At 43.6% G+C, this 21,069-nt stretch overlaps 1 protein-coding gene across 1 annotated transcript in view; it reads left to right on the forward strand.

Moving 5' to 3' along the window:
• The window catches only part of COL4A1 (collagen type IV alpha 1 chain), a 137,658-nt gene extending 117,688 nt beyond the window's left edge, over nucleotides 1–19,970 (forward strand). Inside the window, exons 35-52 of the mRNA XM_036300534.1 lie at nucleotides 57–155; nucleotides 268–357; nucleotides 1,221–1,360; nucleotides 1,833–1,959; nucleotides 2,057–2,137; nucleotides 2,657–2,755; nucleotides 3,821–3,871; nucleotides 5,004–5,189; nucleotides 5,852–5,985; nucleotides 7,567–7,639; nucleotides 8,419–8,490; nucleotides 9,627–9,755; nucleotides 10,418–10,516; nucleotides 11,442–11,654; nucleotides 12,557–12,734; nucleotides 15,561–15,675; nucleotides 16,913–17,085; nucleotides 18,991–19,970. Coding sequence (XP_036156427.1) covers nucleotides 57–155; nucleotides 268–357; nucleotides 1,221–1,360; nucleotides 1,833–1,959; nucleotides 2,057–2,137; nucleotides 2,657–2,755; nucleotides 3,821–3,871; nucleotides 5,004–5,189; nucleotides 5,852–5,985; nucleotides 7,567–7,639; nucleotides 8,419–8,490; nucleotides 9,627–9,755; nucleotides 10,418–10,516; nucleotides 11,442–11,654; nucleotides 12,557–12,734; nucleotides 15,561–15,675; nucleotides 16,913–17,085; nucleotides 18,991–19,072 — 2,141 coding nt within the window. The 3' untranslated portion in view covers nucleotides 19,073–19,970. The remainder of the gene's footprint in view (nucleotides 1–56; nucleotides 156–267; nucleotides 358–1,220; nucleotides 1,361–1,832; nucleotides 1,960–2,056; nucleotides 2,138–2,656; nucleotides 2,756–3,820; nucleotides 3,872–5,003; nucleotides 5,190–5,851; nucleotides 5,986–7,566; nucleotides 7,640–8,418; nucleotides 8,491–9,626; nucleotides 9,756–10,417; nucleotides 10,517–11,441; nucleotides 11,655–12,556; nucleotides 12,735–15,560; nucleotides 15,676–16,912; nucleotides 17,086–18,990) is intronic.
• The last annotated feature ends 1,099 nt before the right edge of the window (nucleotides 19,971–21,069 follow it).

Below are 21,069 nucleotides of genomic sequence, written 5' to 3' on the forward strand. Positions count from 1 at the left end.
CTGCCCTATTTTAAGTAGGCATGGGTCCTCACTATTTTGTCATGTGTGTTCTGTAGGACAAGTTGGTCCAAGTGGTGACAAAGGATCTCAAGGAGACCCTGGGACCCCAGGACTGCCTGGAAAGGACGGCCAAGCAGGGCATCCTGGGCAGCCAGGTATGAAGTGGAGTTCAAGTTCACCAGCATGGCAGTCCCTCATGCTGAGGAAATGTTAATGGGCACATTTCGTAGGCATTAACCTGTTTGGTTTTTCTCTTTATTATTTCAGGACCTAAAGGTGATCCAGGCATTAGCGGAACACCAGGTTCTCCAGGACTTCCCGGACCAAAAGGATCAGTTGGTGGAATGGGCCTGCCAGGTACGTTGGGTTTAGGAGAGGTGTCTTCTTTTTAGCCCATGCACATGCATTGCTGCAGGCTGAGGACATAATCCAGGCAAATGTGTCTTTTACACAAATGCATATCTTCATTTCTTTATGGTCTCTTAGCTGGGGGTGAATAGGATTTGGCTGAGACTATGAGCATTGTTAAAAAACTAAAGTCACAATTTAATAACAAAACATGGGCTGTAGACCATCAACTTTTGATGATCTCATGCCGCTAAAGCCCTTTGATGTTAACTCAGCAGAATTCTCTGGGCCCCTCTGCCCTAGTCCTGAACTGGCATCAGCACTTTGCTGTCAGCATTTGCTCTGATGACAACAGCCAGAGAGGAGGCACGTGAGAGAAGGCAGAGAGCTTAGGACTCAGCTTGATCTGGGTGCTAATGCAGACAGAGTGTTACCGTCCAGACAGGAAACATCTAGGTCTCTGGTTGCACTCACTTATAAGTAGGTATGGCTACTCACGTACATTACGAAACCAAGTACATGTGTACTTTTCAAGGCCTGTCTCACGCCCCTCTGACTCATTCAGATAATGAGAGTTGATTGTAGAATATAGAACATAAAAACCATTTCTCACATGGTTGTGAAAGTAAATATGCTAAGCAGATTTCTTATCTCTTTTTATGAAACGATGGTCTCTAAAATACAGAAATGTCTTCTTGTGTGGCTTTCCTGGGTTGGGTGACTGGCATCTGCCAGGATGACTTACAGATGAATAAACAAAGGGATGCATCTTCTTTTACCTTCGTCATGACTGGCTGTCAAGGTGCTTTTTAAATTTTTATTATTAGCACCTGCTCCTCACACATTTAAGTTTCCATTGTTTGTGTTTATAGGATCACCTGGAGAGAAAGGTGTGCCTGGAATCCCCGGCTCGCAGGGGGCCCCTGGCTTACCTGGAGAAAAAGGAGCGAAAGGGGAGAAGGGGCAAGCAGGCAGGCCTGGCATTGGAATTCCGGGACAGCCTGGGGAAAAGGTAACAGCAGCCTGCACGGAAACCGCCCCTCCCATCACCCAAGTGGAAATCCTTCCCTAGGAATTTTCAGGAAGCATCTCAGCACATTCAATGACCCATAACAGAGAACAGTTTCCCTCAACTTATTATAAGTTGCCTCTCTTCCCTACTTCCATTCATGACCCTGTCCCAAGGAAAGATCTGGAAACTTGTTGAGAGGCAAGGGCAGCAAGCTGTCACCGGAGAAGGAAAGAGAGAGGGGGAGCGTGAAGCAACATGAGAAGTAGGCCGACCGGTGGCTCTTGTGCTCTGGGTTGTTGGATTTTCCTGTTTTCAGGTGTGGACTTGGATTCTTTGGTTAGAAAGCTGGACATGAACCACCCCACGTTGCAATCTTTATTGCACCAAAATGTATAGGATGATCTGGAAAGCATCTACAGACACCTGTTTCGGGGGCAGATATAATATTAATGGCCCTGATTTTTACTCACAGGGAGATCAAGGCATAGCAGGTTTTCCGGGAAGTCCTGGAGAGAAGGGAGAAAAAGGAAGCCTCGGGCTCCCAGGCATGCCCGGGCCTCCGGGCCCCAAAGGATCACCAGGAAGTGTTGGCTATCCAGGTAGGTGGGCTGGAGCCTTCCCCAGAACTTGGGCTTCTGAGATGACAAAGGAAAACCCGAAGTCATGGGCATGCTGGTACTTTGTTTTTTCTTTTAGGAAGCCCTGGGTTGCCTGGAGAAAAAGGTGACAAAGGCTTCCCGGGATTGGATGGTGTCCCTGGCGTCAAAGGAGAACCAGGTAGAGACCACTTTTTAGAACACAGACTGGGGCTCCTGGAAGAGAGACCAAAGTGATAGCCAGGGAGGTGGGACATCAAGCTTCCGGGGAGTTACCCTCCCGGACAGCAAGTTGTGGGCCCAGGATATCGCTGGGTGACCTCTGGATGATCAGAGACAAGCCAAGGCCATCACTTCACTTTTCAGATGAACAAATAGCCTGGGGGGCCGGACAGGGCCTTTTCAAGGTCTGGCCACCCGTTAGGAATTAGAATCAAAGTCTCTGAACGGGGTTTATAGCTATTTTCACCCCAGTTGGTTCTAGAAGGAGTTTTACATGGGTTGGCAAGAGAGTTTGATGTACTTTCTCTCCACTCTCACCATCATTTTGGCATCGGGAGTGGTGGTGTTGCTAGCAGGGTGGAGGGATGTCAGGAGTGAACTTGGGGACACCAGGTGTGCCTGGGAATGTACCATTTTTCACATGCACAGCATGTGGTGACAGGTTCCATGCCTGACTGACATGACCTTTCTCTTCAAGGTCATCCTGGACAGCCTGGTGCGACAGGCCCACCCGGCCCGAAAGGGGAACCCGGCAATGATGGATTTCCAGGGTCGGCGGGAGAGAAGGGTGAACCAGGTATGTCCAGCTGCTGCTCCTGTTCAGAATGGGGACTATTCTCTGCAGTAAGCATCTCCCCGAGATGGGTACAGACCGGAGCTGGGTACCAAGTGGCACCAAGGCCATTCCTTCTTATAGCCCCGAAAACAGCAGTGTGGGCAAGGACAGCAGGTCTGGGTGGGAAACAGAGAAGGCAGGAAGGGGGTTGTTTATTTCTTTCTCTCACAAATAGTTACGGAAATCTGTCCTCGAAACTGCTCGAGCTCTTGGTGGTGAGTGAATGAGCACACATCAAAAGCCCAGACCACTGCCTTCTCTGCCTGGCGTCTCCCTCTTTAATGGTCCCAGGGATATTTGCTGTTTCCAGAACCTGCTTCTGTCCCTGATGGGGTGGGAGGTGCAACTTGGGCAGCAGTGCTGGCTGCTGGTTTGGAGGGTGACAGTTGCATGCCTGCTTGTAGGTATCAGGAGGACAGCCAGGATTGTCAGGGGGATGGAAGGAGGAAAATGTCACTGAGGAGGAGCGTCCAGGGGCTTTTATTAGTGTCGGCCTCTTTTTTAAGTTCGTTTTTTCATTCTATGCACCTTATGTTTATATTATGTACACTCATTTTCCTATAAAAAGAATTCTTTAAAAATGCCTCCACACCTTCTTCCCCCCGTTTTAATCTTCCCTGAAGCCCTTTCTCACATTTGTGGGCTCCCCGGGGGCTGCTTCCCCAAGTGTCTCTGGCTCTCCCCACCTCTCTTGAGAATAGCTGTCAGTTGGATGGTTGTCTGAGAAAAGCCAATTTGTGAGTCTCCAGACAGTCGTAGGAAATAAGTGCTCATTTGTACAGATTATTTCTGTTAAGTGTCATAATGGTTCTGAGCTGAAAGGGACTTAGGAAAAAGCACTAAATTATATCTATGCTGTCAAGGGTATCTTAGGACAACTATAGGAATATAATTTCACTCCCATGGTGCAATTAACTAATTTCTGTGTTCTGCAGATGGTACAGGGTATTGGTACTGTTTTGTACTGTACCTGCAGATCGACTCTTTTAGGAAAGATGAACACTGCTTCTCGCCCTCCTCTTACAGGTATACCCGGAAGAGGCGTCCCAGGGTTTCCAGGGTCCAAAGGAGACAAAGGTAACGTACGCTGAATGTGTTCTTCCTTTTCCACTCACCGATGATGCACACGGTGCCTGCAGAACAGGGTGAAAGTTGCAGTGAGGTAGTTGGACATAGACAGTAGATACTGGGTTTGGAATAATCTAATGGACATGTTTTCTGGCCCGTGACAACACATGACACAGAGTGCTGTGTTTTGGATTTGTTGCTTTGTGAGACGACAGAGGGAGAGTCAGGAGAGGGGGCTCTGTGATCAGGTCAGGTGATGGCCCTCTCTCTTTCCCTTTTTATTTTTTCCTAATCACCTTGAAATAATCCTAGAATTTTTGTATTTTATTGGAAGGTTTAGGGTAATATATTTTAAACTAAACATGTAGTTCTTTTTTTTCCCCCTAAAAGCTCTTACTTAAAACACACACACACAACTTTTTAAACAGTTTTATTACTATGGACATAAAATAAACTGCACTTACTTAAAGTGTGTGATTTAATGTCTTGATATATGTATGCACCCATGAAAATATCGCCACATTCAAGATAGTGAACAAACCCATCACCCCAAAAGTTTTCTGTGCTGCTTTGTCATCCCCCATTCTGCCTCTTCCTGCCCTCAGACATTGACCTGCTTTTTGGCACTATAGATTAGCTTGCATTTTCTAGAATTTTACACAAATGGAATCCTACGGTATTTTACTCTTAGTCTGTCTTCTTTCGTACAGAATAACCAGTTTGAGATTCACCTGTGTTGTTGCATGTGGCAATAGATCATTTTTTTCCTTGCTGAGTGATGTTATATGGTGCGGACATAACGTATTTTGTTTATCCATTCGCCTGTTGGTGGAACAAGCCTTTAACTTTAGCAGTGCTACTGACTGTAGGCTTATCTGAGCATATACTCACATGCTTTTGGCATAGAGCACTTTCTTTAAAAAGTATACAGAATAATAGCTAAGAATGAGGGCCAGGCTCTGGTGTCCTAAGCTGACTCCTTGTTAGGTTGGCTGTGGTAGGAGTTAATTAATAACAAGGAGAGGAAAGGGCACCAGCTCCAGTGTTCCTGCTGGAGTCTCTGGCAGCCCCTCCCTCCTATATTCTGGGGTTTCTCTTCTTCCTGCCTTTCTTATGATCTCAATCTGTTTTTATTGTTTAGGCTCAAAGGGTGAAGTGGGTTTCCCAGGATTAGCTGGGAGCCCAGGAATTCCTGGATCCAAAGGAGAGAAAGGATTCTCGGGTCCTCCGGGGCCGCAAGGACAGCCAGGATTGCCGGGAGCTCCGGGCCGCCCCGTGGAGGGGCCCAAAGGAGACCGGGGCCCGCAGGGACAACCTGGCCTGCCAGGTAAGGTGTCTGGTCAGGGGCAGAACTGGGGCTGAATCAGAAGGTACAGATATACAACAAGTGTAAAAGAGATTTAAATACATACTTTCTCGATTGAGGTTTTATTTAGACATTGACAGCATTTATTTCAACTTGAAACTGCTTCAGACATTGGGCCTTTTGTATTTTGGTCTGGGCCAATGCTTTTCTGTGTCCTTTCTGTCAAGGGATTCAGTATATATGACACATGATTAAGGGAGAGAGGAGAGAGGATTGTGGGAAAGGGCTGGAGCACGAATGGCACCTGTGCTGGTTGTTTCGGCCAGATGACATCTGGCAGGCCTCCCCCTCACGGCCACGGGCACTGCTGCAGCATCGCTGCCCTTGAACCCAGCAACACAGGGCCTGTGGACACCGAGAGGGCAGTGCTTATATCAACATTTTCTGCCAAAGAGCAGATCAGATTCTTCCTTCTAGGGCACCTTGATTTCTTTGGGCTCACACAGCTTGATGCTGTGTTGCTACATATAGTTAGTTAGGGACAGTTGAGTGACCATAGATATGGTGTGGCTGTATATGCAGTTGGCGACAGTTGGGTGGCAGCGATGACAGCCATGGGCCAATGACACCCATACATAAAAACTCCCTCACCTGACATGTGTGACTTTTGTGTCTCCCATTAGGGCCTCCGGGACCAATGGGGCCTCCAGGGCTCCCTGGGATTGATGGACTGAAAGGTGACAGAGGAAACCCAGGCTGGCCAGGGGCCCCTGGTCCTCCAGGACCCAAGGGAGACCCAGGATTCCAAGGCATGCCTGTAAGTTGTCATTTATAGGTCTTGTTTGTGAAAAGAATCACAAAATAATATGCCTGTGTGTGTGTGTGTGTGTGTGTGTGTGCACGTGCGCGCGCATGCGTGCGCGCAATGTATTACACTTAGAAATCCTCTCAGGATCAGTTCCTTCAGTTCCTTCTCTCTTGCCAGTCATCAGCCATCTTTATTGGCACCACAGTAGGCAACTATTAAACATTTTTTACAGTCTAGTTTTACAATGACCATTAAAGAGAAATGTTATACCACTTGAAAACACAGTTCAATGCATGGGTTTAAAAATCTACTTACAAACTTGATGCAAAAAGCAAGCCTCAGTAACATAGAAATATACTCCACATTTCCAGTCTCTCTATATGTATAAATACGTGTATGTGTGTGTGTATATATATATGTATATATGTATATGTGTGTGTGCACTCATATGACATACATATCTTAAAACACACACACACACACACACACACACACACACACACACACATGCCTGTATATAGTTGATCCTGAACAACATGGGTTTGAATGATGCAGGTCCACTTATATGTGGATTTAAAAAATATATATACAGTTAGCTCCTGTGTCCCCAGGTTTTGCATCCTCAGATTTAACCAACTGTAGATTGAAAACAATACTTTAATTTGTAATTAGGAATTCATAGATGTGGAGAGCTGATAGTATGCCTTGTTCCACTATGCCATTTTATATAAGGAACTGGAGTATCCTCAGATTTTAGTATCTGGAGGAGGTCATGGAACCAATTCCCCACGAATACTGAAGATGACTGTAGTTAAGTTTTGGGGGAGTCAAAAGTTATATAAAAATGTTTCACTGCTCAGGAGGTTGGCACTCCTAATCCCTGCAATGTTCAGGGTCAACTGTATATATTTGTGCATATTATTTTGGTTATGGCACCTATTAAAATAAATTAAAGCAAAGAAACAAATATATGTTAGAAGCAATACAATTTTTTATATATCGAGAAAGAAACTAGAAGAAAAAACTATTGAGTTAGCAGCTAGAATATGAGATAATATTTTTAAAATACATGAATATTATTATAAAGAAAAATAATCCTTCTTTAGCATATTTTATCTCATTTCCATATTTAAAATCACTTTTCAGATAAGATATGAAGCTAATTCTAAAGAAAAAGCACTATGCTTGAGTGTTTAGAGGAAAGTTTTCCAGAAAGGTAGTTGGTGTTGGTAGATTGATGTGTTGCCATGATAAATGTTTAGGAAGTCCCAACTCTGTTCATGGCATTGTGATCTGGGGTGGGACAGCAGAATGTCAGACTTGCACCTGCTCTGAGAACTTACCACATAGATGGACAAGAAGAGGGGACACAGTGAATGAAGCAAGTTGATTCACTTCCCTTGTTTTGACATACATAGAGTTTTTGGCATTCTTTTTACATCTTTCAAGAACCACAAGACACCATTTATCCACAAAGATACTTTGCAGAATATGAAGGGGTTGTCCCAGTTTCCCAATGACTAGTTACTTGAGAGTCTTACAGTTCATCTCCTGAATGATTCCCAACTGATGTTCTCTTTGTGTGTCTAGGGGATTGGTGGTACTCCAGGAATCACAGGTGCTAAGGGTGATATGGGACCTCCAGGAGTTCCAGGTTTTCAAGGTAAGACAGTAAAGGTGATGCTGCTTAAAGACACATTTACCTATTCCCAGAGCTTCCTAACCACTGGCACTTTAATATTGATAGAACCAGTATAATTATAGAACAGGTCTTATTCTCTTCAAATTAAATATGCTATTTCTATGTGACAGCCCAATTTGTATAATGCTATGAATGGCTGTATAAAGATGTTCTGATTTTTTTTTACTAAGAATCAGTGGATCATTGCATCTCAATTATTTGAATATCATTAAGAAGTCATGGATTTTGGTCATTCATTAACTTATTAATGTGTTGAGAAAATATGTAGGGGTACCTACCAATGTTCAGACACTGTGATTTTTACTGCTGAATCAGATACATACGAACGCAAGGTCCATAAAACAAGTGCTCAGCCTGCAGGTTTTGTGGTCTATTTGGGGACGTGTGTGAATCAGAATGTGACCAAAAACAGTATCATGTGCCCCTCCACTGGTTGTGACCATTTTGCAGTTTGTTGCATGTTTGGAAATGTGATTTTTGGGTTCTTGAAAGAAGAGTTTCATCAAAAGTTTTACATAGTTGACCAGAAGTAATACTCTTTTCTTCCATAAGCCTAAATGGGAAAATTTCACTGTGTGTATGTATATGCATGCATGCATTTATGTGTGTACATATACACGTGTATATTCACATGCATGTATGCATATGCGCACATGTGTATCTTTACACATGCCTATGCATATGCATACTTGTATATCTTTTATGATCCTGTACAAAGACAATGTTGTGCTTTCTTCCAGGTCAGAAAGGTCTCCCTGGCCTTCAGGGAATTAAAGGAGATCAAGGAGACCAAGGTTTCCCTGGATCTAAAGGTACGATAATGTGCTGAATTGGAAGGTGTCTTACGGATTTGAGGAAATATGAAAGCCATTGAACTCACAGAATTAGGGTGTTTGGTTTTACCAATGTGAAAAGGCTCAAAGGTCATTAGAAAATAATCAACCAAATTCTTTGGTAGCTAGTCAGAATTGCTGTATTTGACTAATCTGGTAGACATTTTTACCAGTGATTTATCTTGAAATCAGCGACTTGAAGTCATAATAGGAATAACATCGATCTTGCACAAGTAGGCTGAATGAATTCTGGTTGGACAGAAAGGAGATCTTTATAGGAAAGGGTCTTCCTCTCCCCCGCACTGGGCATCGACAGCATGCAGTGGCTCCGAAAAGCACATGATAATTTTGGAAGTAGTTTAATTAATTAGTTTAATTTTGGAAGTAATTTAATTAAACTAATTAAGTTTAATTGTAATCTTTGCTGGCCAGATCTTATTTCTGGAGCTGTGTTGAGTTTTTTTAAACCTTGTTCCAAGGGAGAGAATGAGCAACTGAAATGCAGTGAGAAGTGATATGTCACGAAAGAAAAGAAAAGGGGGGATGTGTGTGGGAGGAGTGAGAGAATTAGGGAATGCTTGGTTGAAGAAGGGAGACTGAGGCAGACCTCAGACTCCTCTGAAAACTCTTATTATTGCACATATTTCAAGATCTATCACACAGAAGAAGGATTAAGTTTATTCACCATTAAAAAGTAAGACTAGCGGTTATAATGTACCGTGGGGCAGATTTCGGATAAGTGGGAGAAAAACTTTCTCCTTGCAAATATGGGCGCTATCCAAGTCACAAGGGAGATGCCTGGAGAGAATGAGCTTCACTTCCTGGCAGTGTTCAAGTGAGGGCCGGATGGTGGTCGTCAGGGAGTCCAGGCAGTTTGCATCGACCCTAATGTGTGTTCCAGGCCCCTGGACTCAGGATTTTAGGTGAAATAATACATGTGTGCAGATAACATGTATGACTTCTGAGGATATGATTACTCGTGTTTTTGATGATGATTTTCCATCTGAGAAACATTCTATTTGGATTGGGTTTCACATTGGACTCTTCTTTGGGAGCTCTTTCTGGCATCATACGTTGACTGTGAAATTGATCAGTGGTATCCCTGTTTCCCACAGGTCTTCCAGGTCCCCCTGGGCCCCCGGGTCCCTACCAAATTGTCAAAGGGGAGCCAGGGCTCCCTGGTCCCGAAGGTCCTGCCGGTATGAAAGGGTTTCAGGGACCTCCAGGCCCCAAAGGACAGCAAGGTAAGATTAACTGGGCTGTGCAGGGAGGGAGTGAGGGTCAGGAGGGAAGAGGTCGGGATTTCCTCTTCACCCATGTGTCTCTGGGTAATGACTGCATAATCACCTATTTGAATATGATTTTCTTACCTTGCTTTCATGCATTTCAAAACCAAAGTTTTGAAATTCAAAACAAAGTTTTTCAGTGGACCTAAAAGAGCCAGAGTGAAATACAGGAATAGCTAGAAGAACATGAAAAGATATATTATCCATTGTCAGTGTATCTGTTGCCTAAAAATTATTTGAGATGGTGGAATATGGTCAAGGGGGACACACTTGAGAAGATTAAAAATGTGTCAAATAGATCCCTCCCAGCCCACACAGCCTGCCTTTTCCAAAATGATCTGCCAAACAATAGCAATAATAATAGCAAGAAGCTAGGGAGAGCTCTGAATGGGATGATGCAACATACACCCATTCAAATGTCCATTTGGCAGCTGTTTGGTGAACTGTGTACAGGGCTTTGCAGGAAGCAATCGTGCTTCTCTTGGGAAGACTTTCATCTGCAGTAAGAGGCCTCCTGCTTGCCTTCCAGAAGGTTAGAGAGCACATTTCAAAGGGGAAGTGAAAGATACAGCCTTCTGCTCTCTAGGATCAGAGCCTAACTTCTCTTTCTCTTCCTTTAGGTGTGACAGGATCCGTGGGCATACCTGGACCACCAGGTAGTCCCGGCTTTGATGGTGCCCCTGGCCAGAAAGGAGAGAGGGGACCCTCTGGACCTCCTGGTAGGTTTGCCGCAGTCTCCCAACCTTATTACCGTATCTTTGGGTTAGAAGCTGGTGTGCGGAAAACTGCAAAATGGAGTTGAAAATGTTATTTGGAAGATTTCCAAAGAAGTCTTTTCTTAGAAGAAATTGGATCCTATAGAAGAGTTAAAGGGTTGTCATCACTTTTTCTGTGTAAGGAGGCAGACGTTGATCAAAGCACAATGTTTCCCAGATGTTGCTGAAAGGAGGCCAATAGTGATGGCCCTGTGTGGTTTTCTGTGAGGGAAGCAGGCTGCAGCCTCAGAAATTCCGTTTCAGCAAAGGATAAGGGGAAAGAGATGACAATGCCAGTATTGGCCAAAGGGCCCTTGTCTGCCCTGATGTAAAGTTGGTCTGTTTCCCTAGGAAGCAGGAACTCAGATATCCCATAAGTGACCGAGATGCTAAAGGTTCGGGGCATCAGGTGACTGAACAAAGGGCTCAGCCCAGCAGAAGGTGTATGAACAGTTTTGCAGGCAGCATAGTTAGTTACCGCAGGGGACGGAAGGACCCACGGCGTGGATGCTTTCTTACTGACCTGTTTCCATGCGCACACTTTGGGCTGATATGGTAGAGAAGCCACTTTATAAAAGGAGGTTGTTTGAATAATTCTATAATAATTCTTTCCTAGAGAAGCCTCCAAATGCTATATGCATCACATGCATGGAATCACGTCATTTATTCCATTTATTCATATATCCCTCTTCACATATTTTATTTATTCATTGGACTAAATTGTTTTGAGCATCTGCTTTGCTCATAAAACATCGTAAGGTAGTATATAAAAAAGAAAAGCTAAGGCAGCAAGAAGAAGGTGGGTTGTTGTGTTTGACTGATCTTGCTTGGAGCCTTTCAGAGGAACTTATCTGTGACTAGGGAACCCAACTTCTCTTCTATCTTCCAGGTCCAAGAGGGTTTCCAGGACCACCCGGCCCTGATGGGTTGCCAGGATCCATGGGTCCCCCAGGCACCCCATCCGTTGATCATGGCTTCCTTGTGACCAGGCACAGTCAAACAACAGATGATCCGCAGTGTCCTCCTGGGACCAAAATTCTTTACAATGGGTACTCTTTGCTCTATGTGCAAGGCAATGAAAGGGCCCACGGACAGGACTTAGGTGAGACATTTACAGATTCATGATTCATCCAGCATGGATTTGTTGAGGGCCTTGGTGGTGGAGAGCTGTATTCAGCTCTGGTCCTGTCATTCAGGGTGCCATGAAGACCTTGTTAATGAAAAGAGGGCTTAGCTCTATTTTCCTCCACCCTTGCCAAATGAGCCATCAATTTAACAGCTACTGTGTCACTAAATGGGAAGCCCAGAAAATTTAAAGCCTGAATCTTTGAAAAATTTTAAATTAACAAAGCTTTTGATCTCTTCTTCAATTTATCAAGTAGGACCAAGATTTCTGAAATACACACTTGAAAGTTTGCATGCTTAAAATAGAGCAGCTTTACTGTGGCTCTTTTTTTTAAAAAGTCCCATGATATTCTGTCCAAATGTTTTTCTGCGTGTCCTAAGCTGTGTCCCTGATATTAGTTTAGATCAGCAGAAAGTTCATATCTGTGGTCATTTCCTTAGTCCCCTCCAGATACCCTCCACACAAAATCCAGGTTAGGTCTTAACATCAGACAGCAAGGGTCTATATAAAGAGCATCTCTGCATTTTTGGCAAAACTGCCATTAAAGGCAGTGTCCACTATGTTCATACCCATTGTACAAGGGACCCCACGTTAAATATCTTTTAGAATTCAATCTGCATGTCCCACATAATTCTTTTTAGTACCTCTCTTTTCTTGATTACTTTACATTTAATTTAATGCTCATTTACAATCATATTAGTCTCTTTGGTATATTTACTACCTTCTATTTATAATTTTTAAAGAATTTTGTTCCCATTTTAATGATTAGGTTGAATATACATATTTCATTATTAGCCAGCTCAAAACCATGTGACACAGAAGTAGACAGTGAATTAGAAAGCAAATCCTTCACCTGCCGTCTCTCCCTGCACCTCCAGGCACGGCTGGAAGCTGCCTGCGCAAGTTCAGTACCATGCCCTTCCTGTTCTGCAACATCAACAATGTCTGCAACTTTGCCTCCCGAAATGATTATTCCTACTGGTTGTCCACCCCGGAGCCCATGCCAATGTCCATGGCACCCATCGCCGGGGACAATATTAGACCGTTTATTAGCAGGTGAGTCGAGCAGATGTATAATTGAAGAAAAAAAATTGCTTGTAGTCTAGACAGAGGTGTTTTGTTTTTGTTTTTGTTTGTTTTTTCAAATGCCCAGCTCTGGAACAGAATTCATACCTCATGTGACTCACTCATGAGTTGGTTGTCTTTCCTCCCATGAGCAAAGCAATGTCACTGGAGTCCTCAGCAAGCATTAGAAAAGTGTTTTTAACTCCCACCACCCCCCTTAAATAGTGATCTCCGTTAGGAGCCTTTTAAGATGTTCTTTTTTCTGAATTGCTCATACCCCTGTGACATTATCAGAATTTAATTATTTTTAATTATAGTAAAACACACATAACATTATATTTATCATAACCATTTAAACATATTTTTATTGATTTCAGAGAGGAAGGGAAAGTGAGAGAGAAATAGAAAAATCAATGATGAGAGGGAATCACTGATTGGCTGCTTCCTGCATGCCCCCTACTGAGGATCCAACCCACAACCTGGGCATGTGCCCTGACCGGGAATTGAACTGTGATCTCCTGGTTCATAGGTCGATGCTCAACCACTGATCTGGCTGGGTGAGATCACAGTCTTATTAAGAGAACTGTTCCATGTAGGATCCTGGAACCAGAAAGGCTGGGAGATGCCTAATAAATAGGAAAATCATAGGTTTTTTATTGCCTTACATTAAAATATCTCCAGACAACTTCCTTTGATTTTTCTTGTCAGCTTTAAGAAAACGTATATTATGAGTCTTAAATGGGGAAAATCATGCATTACCCTTCCAGAGTGGCATTTTTCAAAACACAGACAATACTTTCTAAGTGTCCGTGTGGGGCTATGGACTGTTCTGGGATAAGACTTTTCTTGCGCAGAACCGTGCTGAGTGTGAGAAGGAATACTAACCGCCTTTGTGTTTTTGTTTAGCTTCCCGTGGACAACAGGTAGAAAATGACTTTTCATTTTTGTTTTCTATTTACCTTTTGATAAAACTGACATTTGACCTTGATTTGGTGGAGAGCACCGGGGCTCTGACATGTATGTGGAATATTCCAAAAACAGGGCTTTAGAAGCCTGTGACTTAGATTTGCTTTTCTCTGTGGTTCCATTGATTTCAGTAAGAAACCCCTGGTTCTGTAAGCATGAGTCCTTTAAATGGCCAGTATTGCACATTTCAGGCTTTTTACATCTTTCTGTTAACTGACCCATAGGAACTCAGCGTGAAGGGAACTTGCATCCTTTAAGCCCACTACTCCTTCAACCATATATATATATATATATATATATACACACCTCACATTTCCTTTTGGAAATAATGCTGCCCATTTCTCCTGGCCTCTTCAGAAGCAGTTTCCATGGTTACTTAACTTAGGTTCCCAGTAACTTCTCAGGATTTAATATATTTCTTCTGAGGGCTTCTAAGAACTTTCTGGCTTTCTAAAGTCAGGAATCATCATAAAACTATGGGTTGTTTCATTATTGTATTAGTAAGGCCACTGGTTTGAGAGCAAAAAGAATTGAGTTCTAGTTCTGGCTTTGACACATCTAACTGTGACCTCAGTTTCTTCACAAATTATATGGGGAATTAGACTGTGAATTTTAAGGGATCATAGAGCTCATTAACTATGGTTCTGTGTTTCCTAATCAGCCATCTGACAGGGTCAGGACCACCTCCCGTACAGCCCCTTGCGCTCCCCTAGCCCAGAGCAAGCCTTTCCTTCGTGCTGTATTTCTGGATTCTGTGTCTGGCAGGCAGATGGTGGCAGATGTATAAGGCCAATTTCAGTAACTGTCGCTTAACCGAGCCTTTTAATTCATCTGCATTTGTGTGAAGAAAATAGAAAATTGCACTCCCCCCCGCCCCCCACCAAGTCCATGGAAAATCGAATGACTAATTTAGGTCCTCTTCCCACTCCTCATCCATTTTCATGCAAATGTTCCAGCATAACTAGGTGTAATTATTAACACCATCTATAGTCATTTATCAGTGTTGCTAACACTCTGTTCATTTTGTGACTTGAATATAATTATTTTCCTGCTGGTGTTTCTTTTCTTTTCTTTTTTTTTTTTTAACAAAACATTATCTCATCATCAAAGGGTTCCCTTCGCTGAGGAGGTCTGAGTCAGAGCAGTGTGGGTTGTTTTAATTTATTCCTGGACGGCTGTGTGTGAGGCAGCCTGGCTAAGAGGTGTTGGTCCTGGGGAGGGTTCTTTGAGACTGACTCCAGCTTCAGGGGTCCCAGTGACAGCCTTGGCCCAGGACAGGGTCTTGTTACGGGTGTGTTGGCCCCGGGTCTGGAACAGGTCTCCTGAAGGAGGCTTACATGGACACCCAGCCTCAGGTGCATTGTTTGCCTTGGCGATTCTAAGTCACTGAATGCATTTCTTACATCTCAGATGATTCCTAGCTTAAAACCAATGGCTGGGAGCACTTGGATTTCACCAAGCGTTAACTGTGTTTGCTGAAATACATGCTCGTTGTTGAAAAACTGGAAACACAAAAGAGAAAGCAGAAGATACCGTAGCCCCTGCCCGTCTGGGAGATGGCCACTGTTACAGCGTGACTTTCCCATTTTCCTCCTTTGGCAAAGCAGATAGTTAAATCGTATGTGTTGGATGTATTTTTGAATTGAATATTTTAATATGGAGACAGGCTTATGACACCAAGGAGAGTGCAAGCAGTGGGCACATTATCCATTTGATAAACATGTAATTGAATCAGAAAGATCTAGTGAAGAGATTGGCTGCAAATAATGGGAAAAGGCATGAACAAGTAAAGGCTTCATCCTGGGCCATCCCTTCAGCTGTGCTGAGTATCTTTGTTCTGGTCCCTTCCAGGTGTTCTGTGTGTGAGGCTCCAGCCATGGTGATGGCTGTGCACAGCCAGACCATTCAGATTCCGCAGTGCCCCAATGGGTGGTCCTCACTCTGGATTGGCTATTCCTTTGTGATGGTAAGTATTTGGGTGACTCCATATTTCCCCGGGGAAGCCCCCTACTAACACCACCCCCCCCCCTCACCCACCTCCCCCCCCCCCCCCCCCCCCCGCCCGCCGCCTCTACTCTCTGATGCTGCCACCTTCTCAGTTCTGTGGCTCCTCCTGCTTAGGCCCATCTTCCATCTGATCCCCAGGGTCTGGCCTGTTCTGCTGGGAACCGCATTGCATCCAGTGCCCAGCCAGGCCCTCCTCTTGCCTTGGGAGGGGCTGCTCTGGGACTAGGTAGCTGGGAGGACAGGCTGCCATTTCCTACAGTCAGGTAGAAGAGGAGGGAGGTACACATTTACTAAAGCACACAAGCCTGAAGACAGAAACTCGAGTCAGGAGGAGAGCAACAGAATGTTGGCTAACAGTGCGCTGCCTCCTCCGCACTATATATGGGAGCGTGAGTGTCCACACCCTTCACGTGGGGTGAGACTGCCCCCCTATCACCCAGCTGCCCCAGATGCCAGATGCCCTGGATGTTCTCTTCCCCTGAAAAACCAATTAAAACAGGAAACATGGTACCTCTTTGAGGTCCCATTGTAGTTTCTTATTTTATTGCCTCGATTTAAAGTATTGCTCGAGTCTATGAAGGCTCTGAACTTGTAAGACCAGGTTCTACTAGACTAACTCCCAGTAAATGACCCCGCACAAATACTTTCCACATGACCATTGTAAGCCGTTAGACCAAAATGCAATTTAATAGTTACAATAGTAGTTACTCGTTTCTCTCCTTCTTGTTCAATTTCCCCTTTAAAAAAAAATTGATGATTTTTCTTTACCTTATCAAAGGGTATATAGCATCTAATCTAGCAAATATAGAATATAATTTAATTTGGAAAATCTGATGTCATATCAGTTGGTTATAGCATCGTTTACACATTTTGGCTCTTGCTGCATCTCCCCAGTTGGAAGAGGTTTCACTGTTACAAAAATAAGACATAGGGAGAAAAGCATTTCCTTAAATTCTAATGAAGCTGGACTGGCATCTCCTATTTGGGGAGGAGTGGCTGGCTGGTTTCTGGTGCTGTGAGGAGTAACGCCGTGCCCACTGTGTAAGCAGCGTGGGCATGAGTGTGCTCCCTGGTGATTGCATGAGGCAGAGAGCTGGCTTCCTGGAAGGGAGCACTCTGGCTCCTCCCTGGAGACAGTGACGCCCTCTGCTGTTGGTGAGTGGGAATGGCTGACACGTGATCCCTTTGTTCCGCAGCACACCAGCGCTGGTGCCGAAGGTTCTGGGCAAGCCCTCGCATCCCCCGGGTCCTGTCTGGAAGAGTTTAGAAGTGCGCCCTTCATCGAGTGCCACGGCCGTGGGACTTGTAATTACTATGCAAATGCTTACAGCTTTTGGCTTGCCACTATAGAGAGAAATGAGATGTTCAAGTAAGTCGGAATGACCTTCTCTTGTAGCACCCTCACCCGGTTGTGGTCTTTATTTTTAATCATCCCTGATCCATATACCTTCCAGCACAAAGTCTCAAAGATCGTTATGAAACAGTAATTAGGAGTGCTCGTCCACGTGTAGTAGCAAAAATCTGATTCTGTTCTACATGGGCAGAGAGCCGAGACAATTTTCAAAGGCAGCGCGCATAGGCGATGGGCTTAATTCTCTCATTGACTGAAGAACCGTGAAAGAACAAAGGTCATTTTTCATTTTTCTAGGTGAACACACTAAAATGTAATTAAAGCAATTAAAATCTTCAAAGAGCATTGAAAAATATCGTATCTTTAACACTCAGTCATTTCATTGCATTTACAAGGCTGAATTTAATGTGTTGGGTAGTTTTGAGTGGCTTAACATGACTTTGTTTTTTAGACACATGCAAATAAAAATAAATTTCTGTACAAATGTAGCTGAAATGGAAAGGGAAGGCCTCCTTTTCCTTCCTGTACCATTGCCAAAATTTTACCTTTCAAATGACTAGCCCAGGAGGCTGCTGACCTTGTTGAAGGTAGTTTGGAGGCCCGCCTGGTCCCCAGTGGACAGGAGCACATGAGGGGGCCTCTAGCTGTTGCTTAGTTCTAGCTGCGGCCCCTGCTGGAGTGGATGTAGGAGGCCGATGGGGCCTGAGCAGTTACCTACTATTCATTCCCAGAATAAATGCTTCTCACCCCTGGAGATAAGCCCTCCTGTCTTTGCCTTTTGGGAGAGAATTTTGTGGAACTCTGCTATGACCCCATCTCTTTGTAGTTTAGATCATACAAGTTGAAGCGACACACTTGCCACTCATAATTCTTTAAGCATCAGAACATCACCAGGTTCCTAATTGGGAGCTTGCACGAGACTTTTTAGGCAACTGGAAACTTGATGTCACCTTTACAGATAGAATGTACCCATTAGCTACCAAAATGGCACTTAATGCGTGTATCAGTCAGCTCCTGGAGCTCTGTGTTATGGGGTAAATGGGTAAAAATGGGGGTATTTTTTGAACCATATCCTGGTACAATGAACTAAAATGCTTTTTTAACAAAATTAGGAGATATCTTAATATTATTACCTTAAAAATAGTTTGGGGGCACTAGGATTTTCACCAAAGGTTACTAACATTAAGCAGCCTCAATTTTAGGGCAGAGTACTCTGCTTATATGATTCCTTCGGTTTTAATAGAATTTATCTGTCAATTTTAGTTCAGTCTCTCCCTTTCCAGTAGTCAGAACAAGGTAGGATTTTTAGGATCAAGGAAGTATTTGGGGCACTAAATGTCTTCCTTTCTCTTTGGCCATCAATCAGACCACCTGCATATAAATCCTTCAAGCGTTATAAAAGTATTTCAAAGGCTGGTTAATTTTCCCAGATTTGTTGCTCATTGTAGCATTCCGTAAATATTTGATGAGAACTTGTGAAGTATTGCAGAAAAAGAACAGTATCTTCTTCCCCTGGAGGAGTTTATAATCAGGTTGAGAAGACAAAGTTAAACTATAGTTCAAGGAGGCAGGTGGTGCGGGGGCGGGGGGAGGAGGAGAGGGGGGTGGTTGAGAAGTTGGAGCCAAGCAGACGTGGGGTACCTTCACTCTCTATGTGCTCCTGGGAACGTCACTAACCTCAGGTCCCAGGGATGGGGAATGCAGGTGATAACTTGCACGGCTTTGTGAGTTATGAAGGCCATGTGATGCCCCAGCAAGGTGCCCGCTCAGAGTCAGGCTGAATAATGGTGGCTGTTGGTCATGGGGCCGGAACCCATCCTCATCTGACCTTTTGGAGATCTCCGGGCAGTGGGGAGGGCTGACAAACTTGCTTGAGGTTTTGACAAGCAGTGAAGTGACAGCTGGCTGTTTTTTGCATCGTAGGAAGCCCACGCCGTCCACCTTGAAGGCCGGGGAGCTGCGCACGCACGTCAGCCGCTGCCAAGTCTGTATGAGAAGAACATAATGAAGCCCAGCTCTCAGCTAACGTCACAACATGGTGCTACTCCCTCCTCTTCCCCTTCCTCTTTTTTTTAACAGCAACGAACCCTAGAAATATATCCTGTGTACCTCACTGTCCAGTATGAAAACCGTAAAGTGCCTTATAGGAATCCGCGTAACTAACACACCCTGCTTCATTGGCCTCTACTTGCTGAAGGAGAAACAGAGACATCAATAAGCTGTCCATAGTGACATGCCAAATGGCACTTTTGACGAAATAAAAATATGAGTCTGTTCTACAATCCGGTGCACTGATGTGTGAAATGAGAACTCCATCAGAAAACCAAAGGGTGCTAGGAGGTGTGCGGGGCCTTCCATACTGTGTGAACACCCGTTTTCATTCTTGTATGATAATAGAGTCATTTTTCACCCCCGGATGAAATGTTTGTTTATGTCACTGTCTAGCTGTTTCAAAATTCAAGTCCCTTGGTCTGTACGAAGAATAGTCACGTGAAAACGGTGTTTCGAACCTCCAAATGGAATTATGGGCTCAGCGGCCACGTTTTGATCCCCAAATATAAATTTAGGTCTTTCTGCTATGTGTGGTACTACGCAGCTGCTTTTGCAGAAATCACCAATATCCTGTGGAATAAAGATGGTCCAAAAGTAGGCAGAAATGAAATATATATATATATATTTTAGTAATTTATATAGATGTCAGCAGTTAGGCAGGTCAAGTTTTTAGTTTCAGTTCCACTGTTAAAATAAAGCTTATTACATAGATTCTTCCTTTAAAAGACTGTGTTGTCCTTTAACATAGATTTTTTAAACACAAGGGTATTGAATGTGAAACACCAATTTTTATTGTTCACCTCCAAACCAAAAAAAAAAAAAAAAAATGTGTATTGCCAAAACCAAACCCAGGTTCATGGATATGGTGTCTATTATGGTGAAATATGTACTTTGAGCTTATTGTTTTTATTCTGTATTAAATATATTCAGGGTTGAAAAACTAATCACAAACTGAATGACTTGACTTCAAAAGCAACAACCTTAAAAGGCCTTCATTTGCTGAGTATTCCTCATTCTGCAGCCCAGTGTGAAAAACAGCTCCGTCAAATCAAAGTATCAGTGTTTTTACCTGTCAGCACGTTCAGGCGGCTTCCGTGTTTTTTTCCTGAGCTGTGTTCAGACTTCAGCAGGGGAATGGCTGGATTGCAGGAGAGCAGAACCGGGTCACTATGCCTGAAATGACCTTTCACTAAAAGTCTCCAAAACGTTTTTAAGACTACTAAGGCCTTTGATGTAATTTCTTTAAATGTGTATTTCTTTAAAAATTCAAATTTGTAATAAAACTATTTGTATAAAAATTAAGCTTTTATTAATTTGTCGCCAGTATTGCTACAGAAACATGAAAAACAAAGTTTCTGCACAAGCCACTAATAAATTTGTAAGCTTTGCTTACCTTAGATCATATTTAGTTTGCAGTTCTTCCAAATAAAAGTCATAGACTGGGCATCATTTACAGGAATTACTACAAAGAATAAAAGGATGGTCTTCTCCCTCCCTCTCTCTTCCTCCCCCCACCCCATCCCTTCTATCTATCCATCCAGGCAGCCAATGTCCACCCATCCACCTCTCCATTCATTGTAGGAATACCAAGGGTTGCCACTTTTTAAGAAGTGGAAAGTTGCAAGATAGAGATGAGTAACACCCATATCCAACCATTGAAAGCGGATCCATTAGGGATGGATGCATTAAATATGTGCTTATATATGACTCAGCCATTGTAGTGCTGGGTATTTACCCTAGAGGGAAAAAACCACTTATGTTCACACAAAAACCTGCACATGAATGTTTATTCCCTATTCATAATCACCCCAAACTGAAAACCCAATGTGCTTCAAAGGTGATAAATGAAGTGTGGTACATCCATACAGTGTAATCCCACTCAGCGAGAAAAAGGAATAAACTGTTGATGCACACAACTCGGATGAATGTCATGTGCATTGTGCTGAGTGA

The sequence above is a fragment of the Myotis myotis genome, unplaced genomic scaffold (assembly GCF_014108235.1).
Source record: "Myotis myotis isolate mMyoMyo1 unplaced genomic scaffold, mMyoMyo1.p scaffold_m19_p_3, whole genome shotgun sequence".
Classification (NCBI taxonomy): Eukaryota; Metazoa; Chordata; class Mammalia; order Chiroptera; family Vespertilionidae; genus Myotis; species Myotis myotis.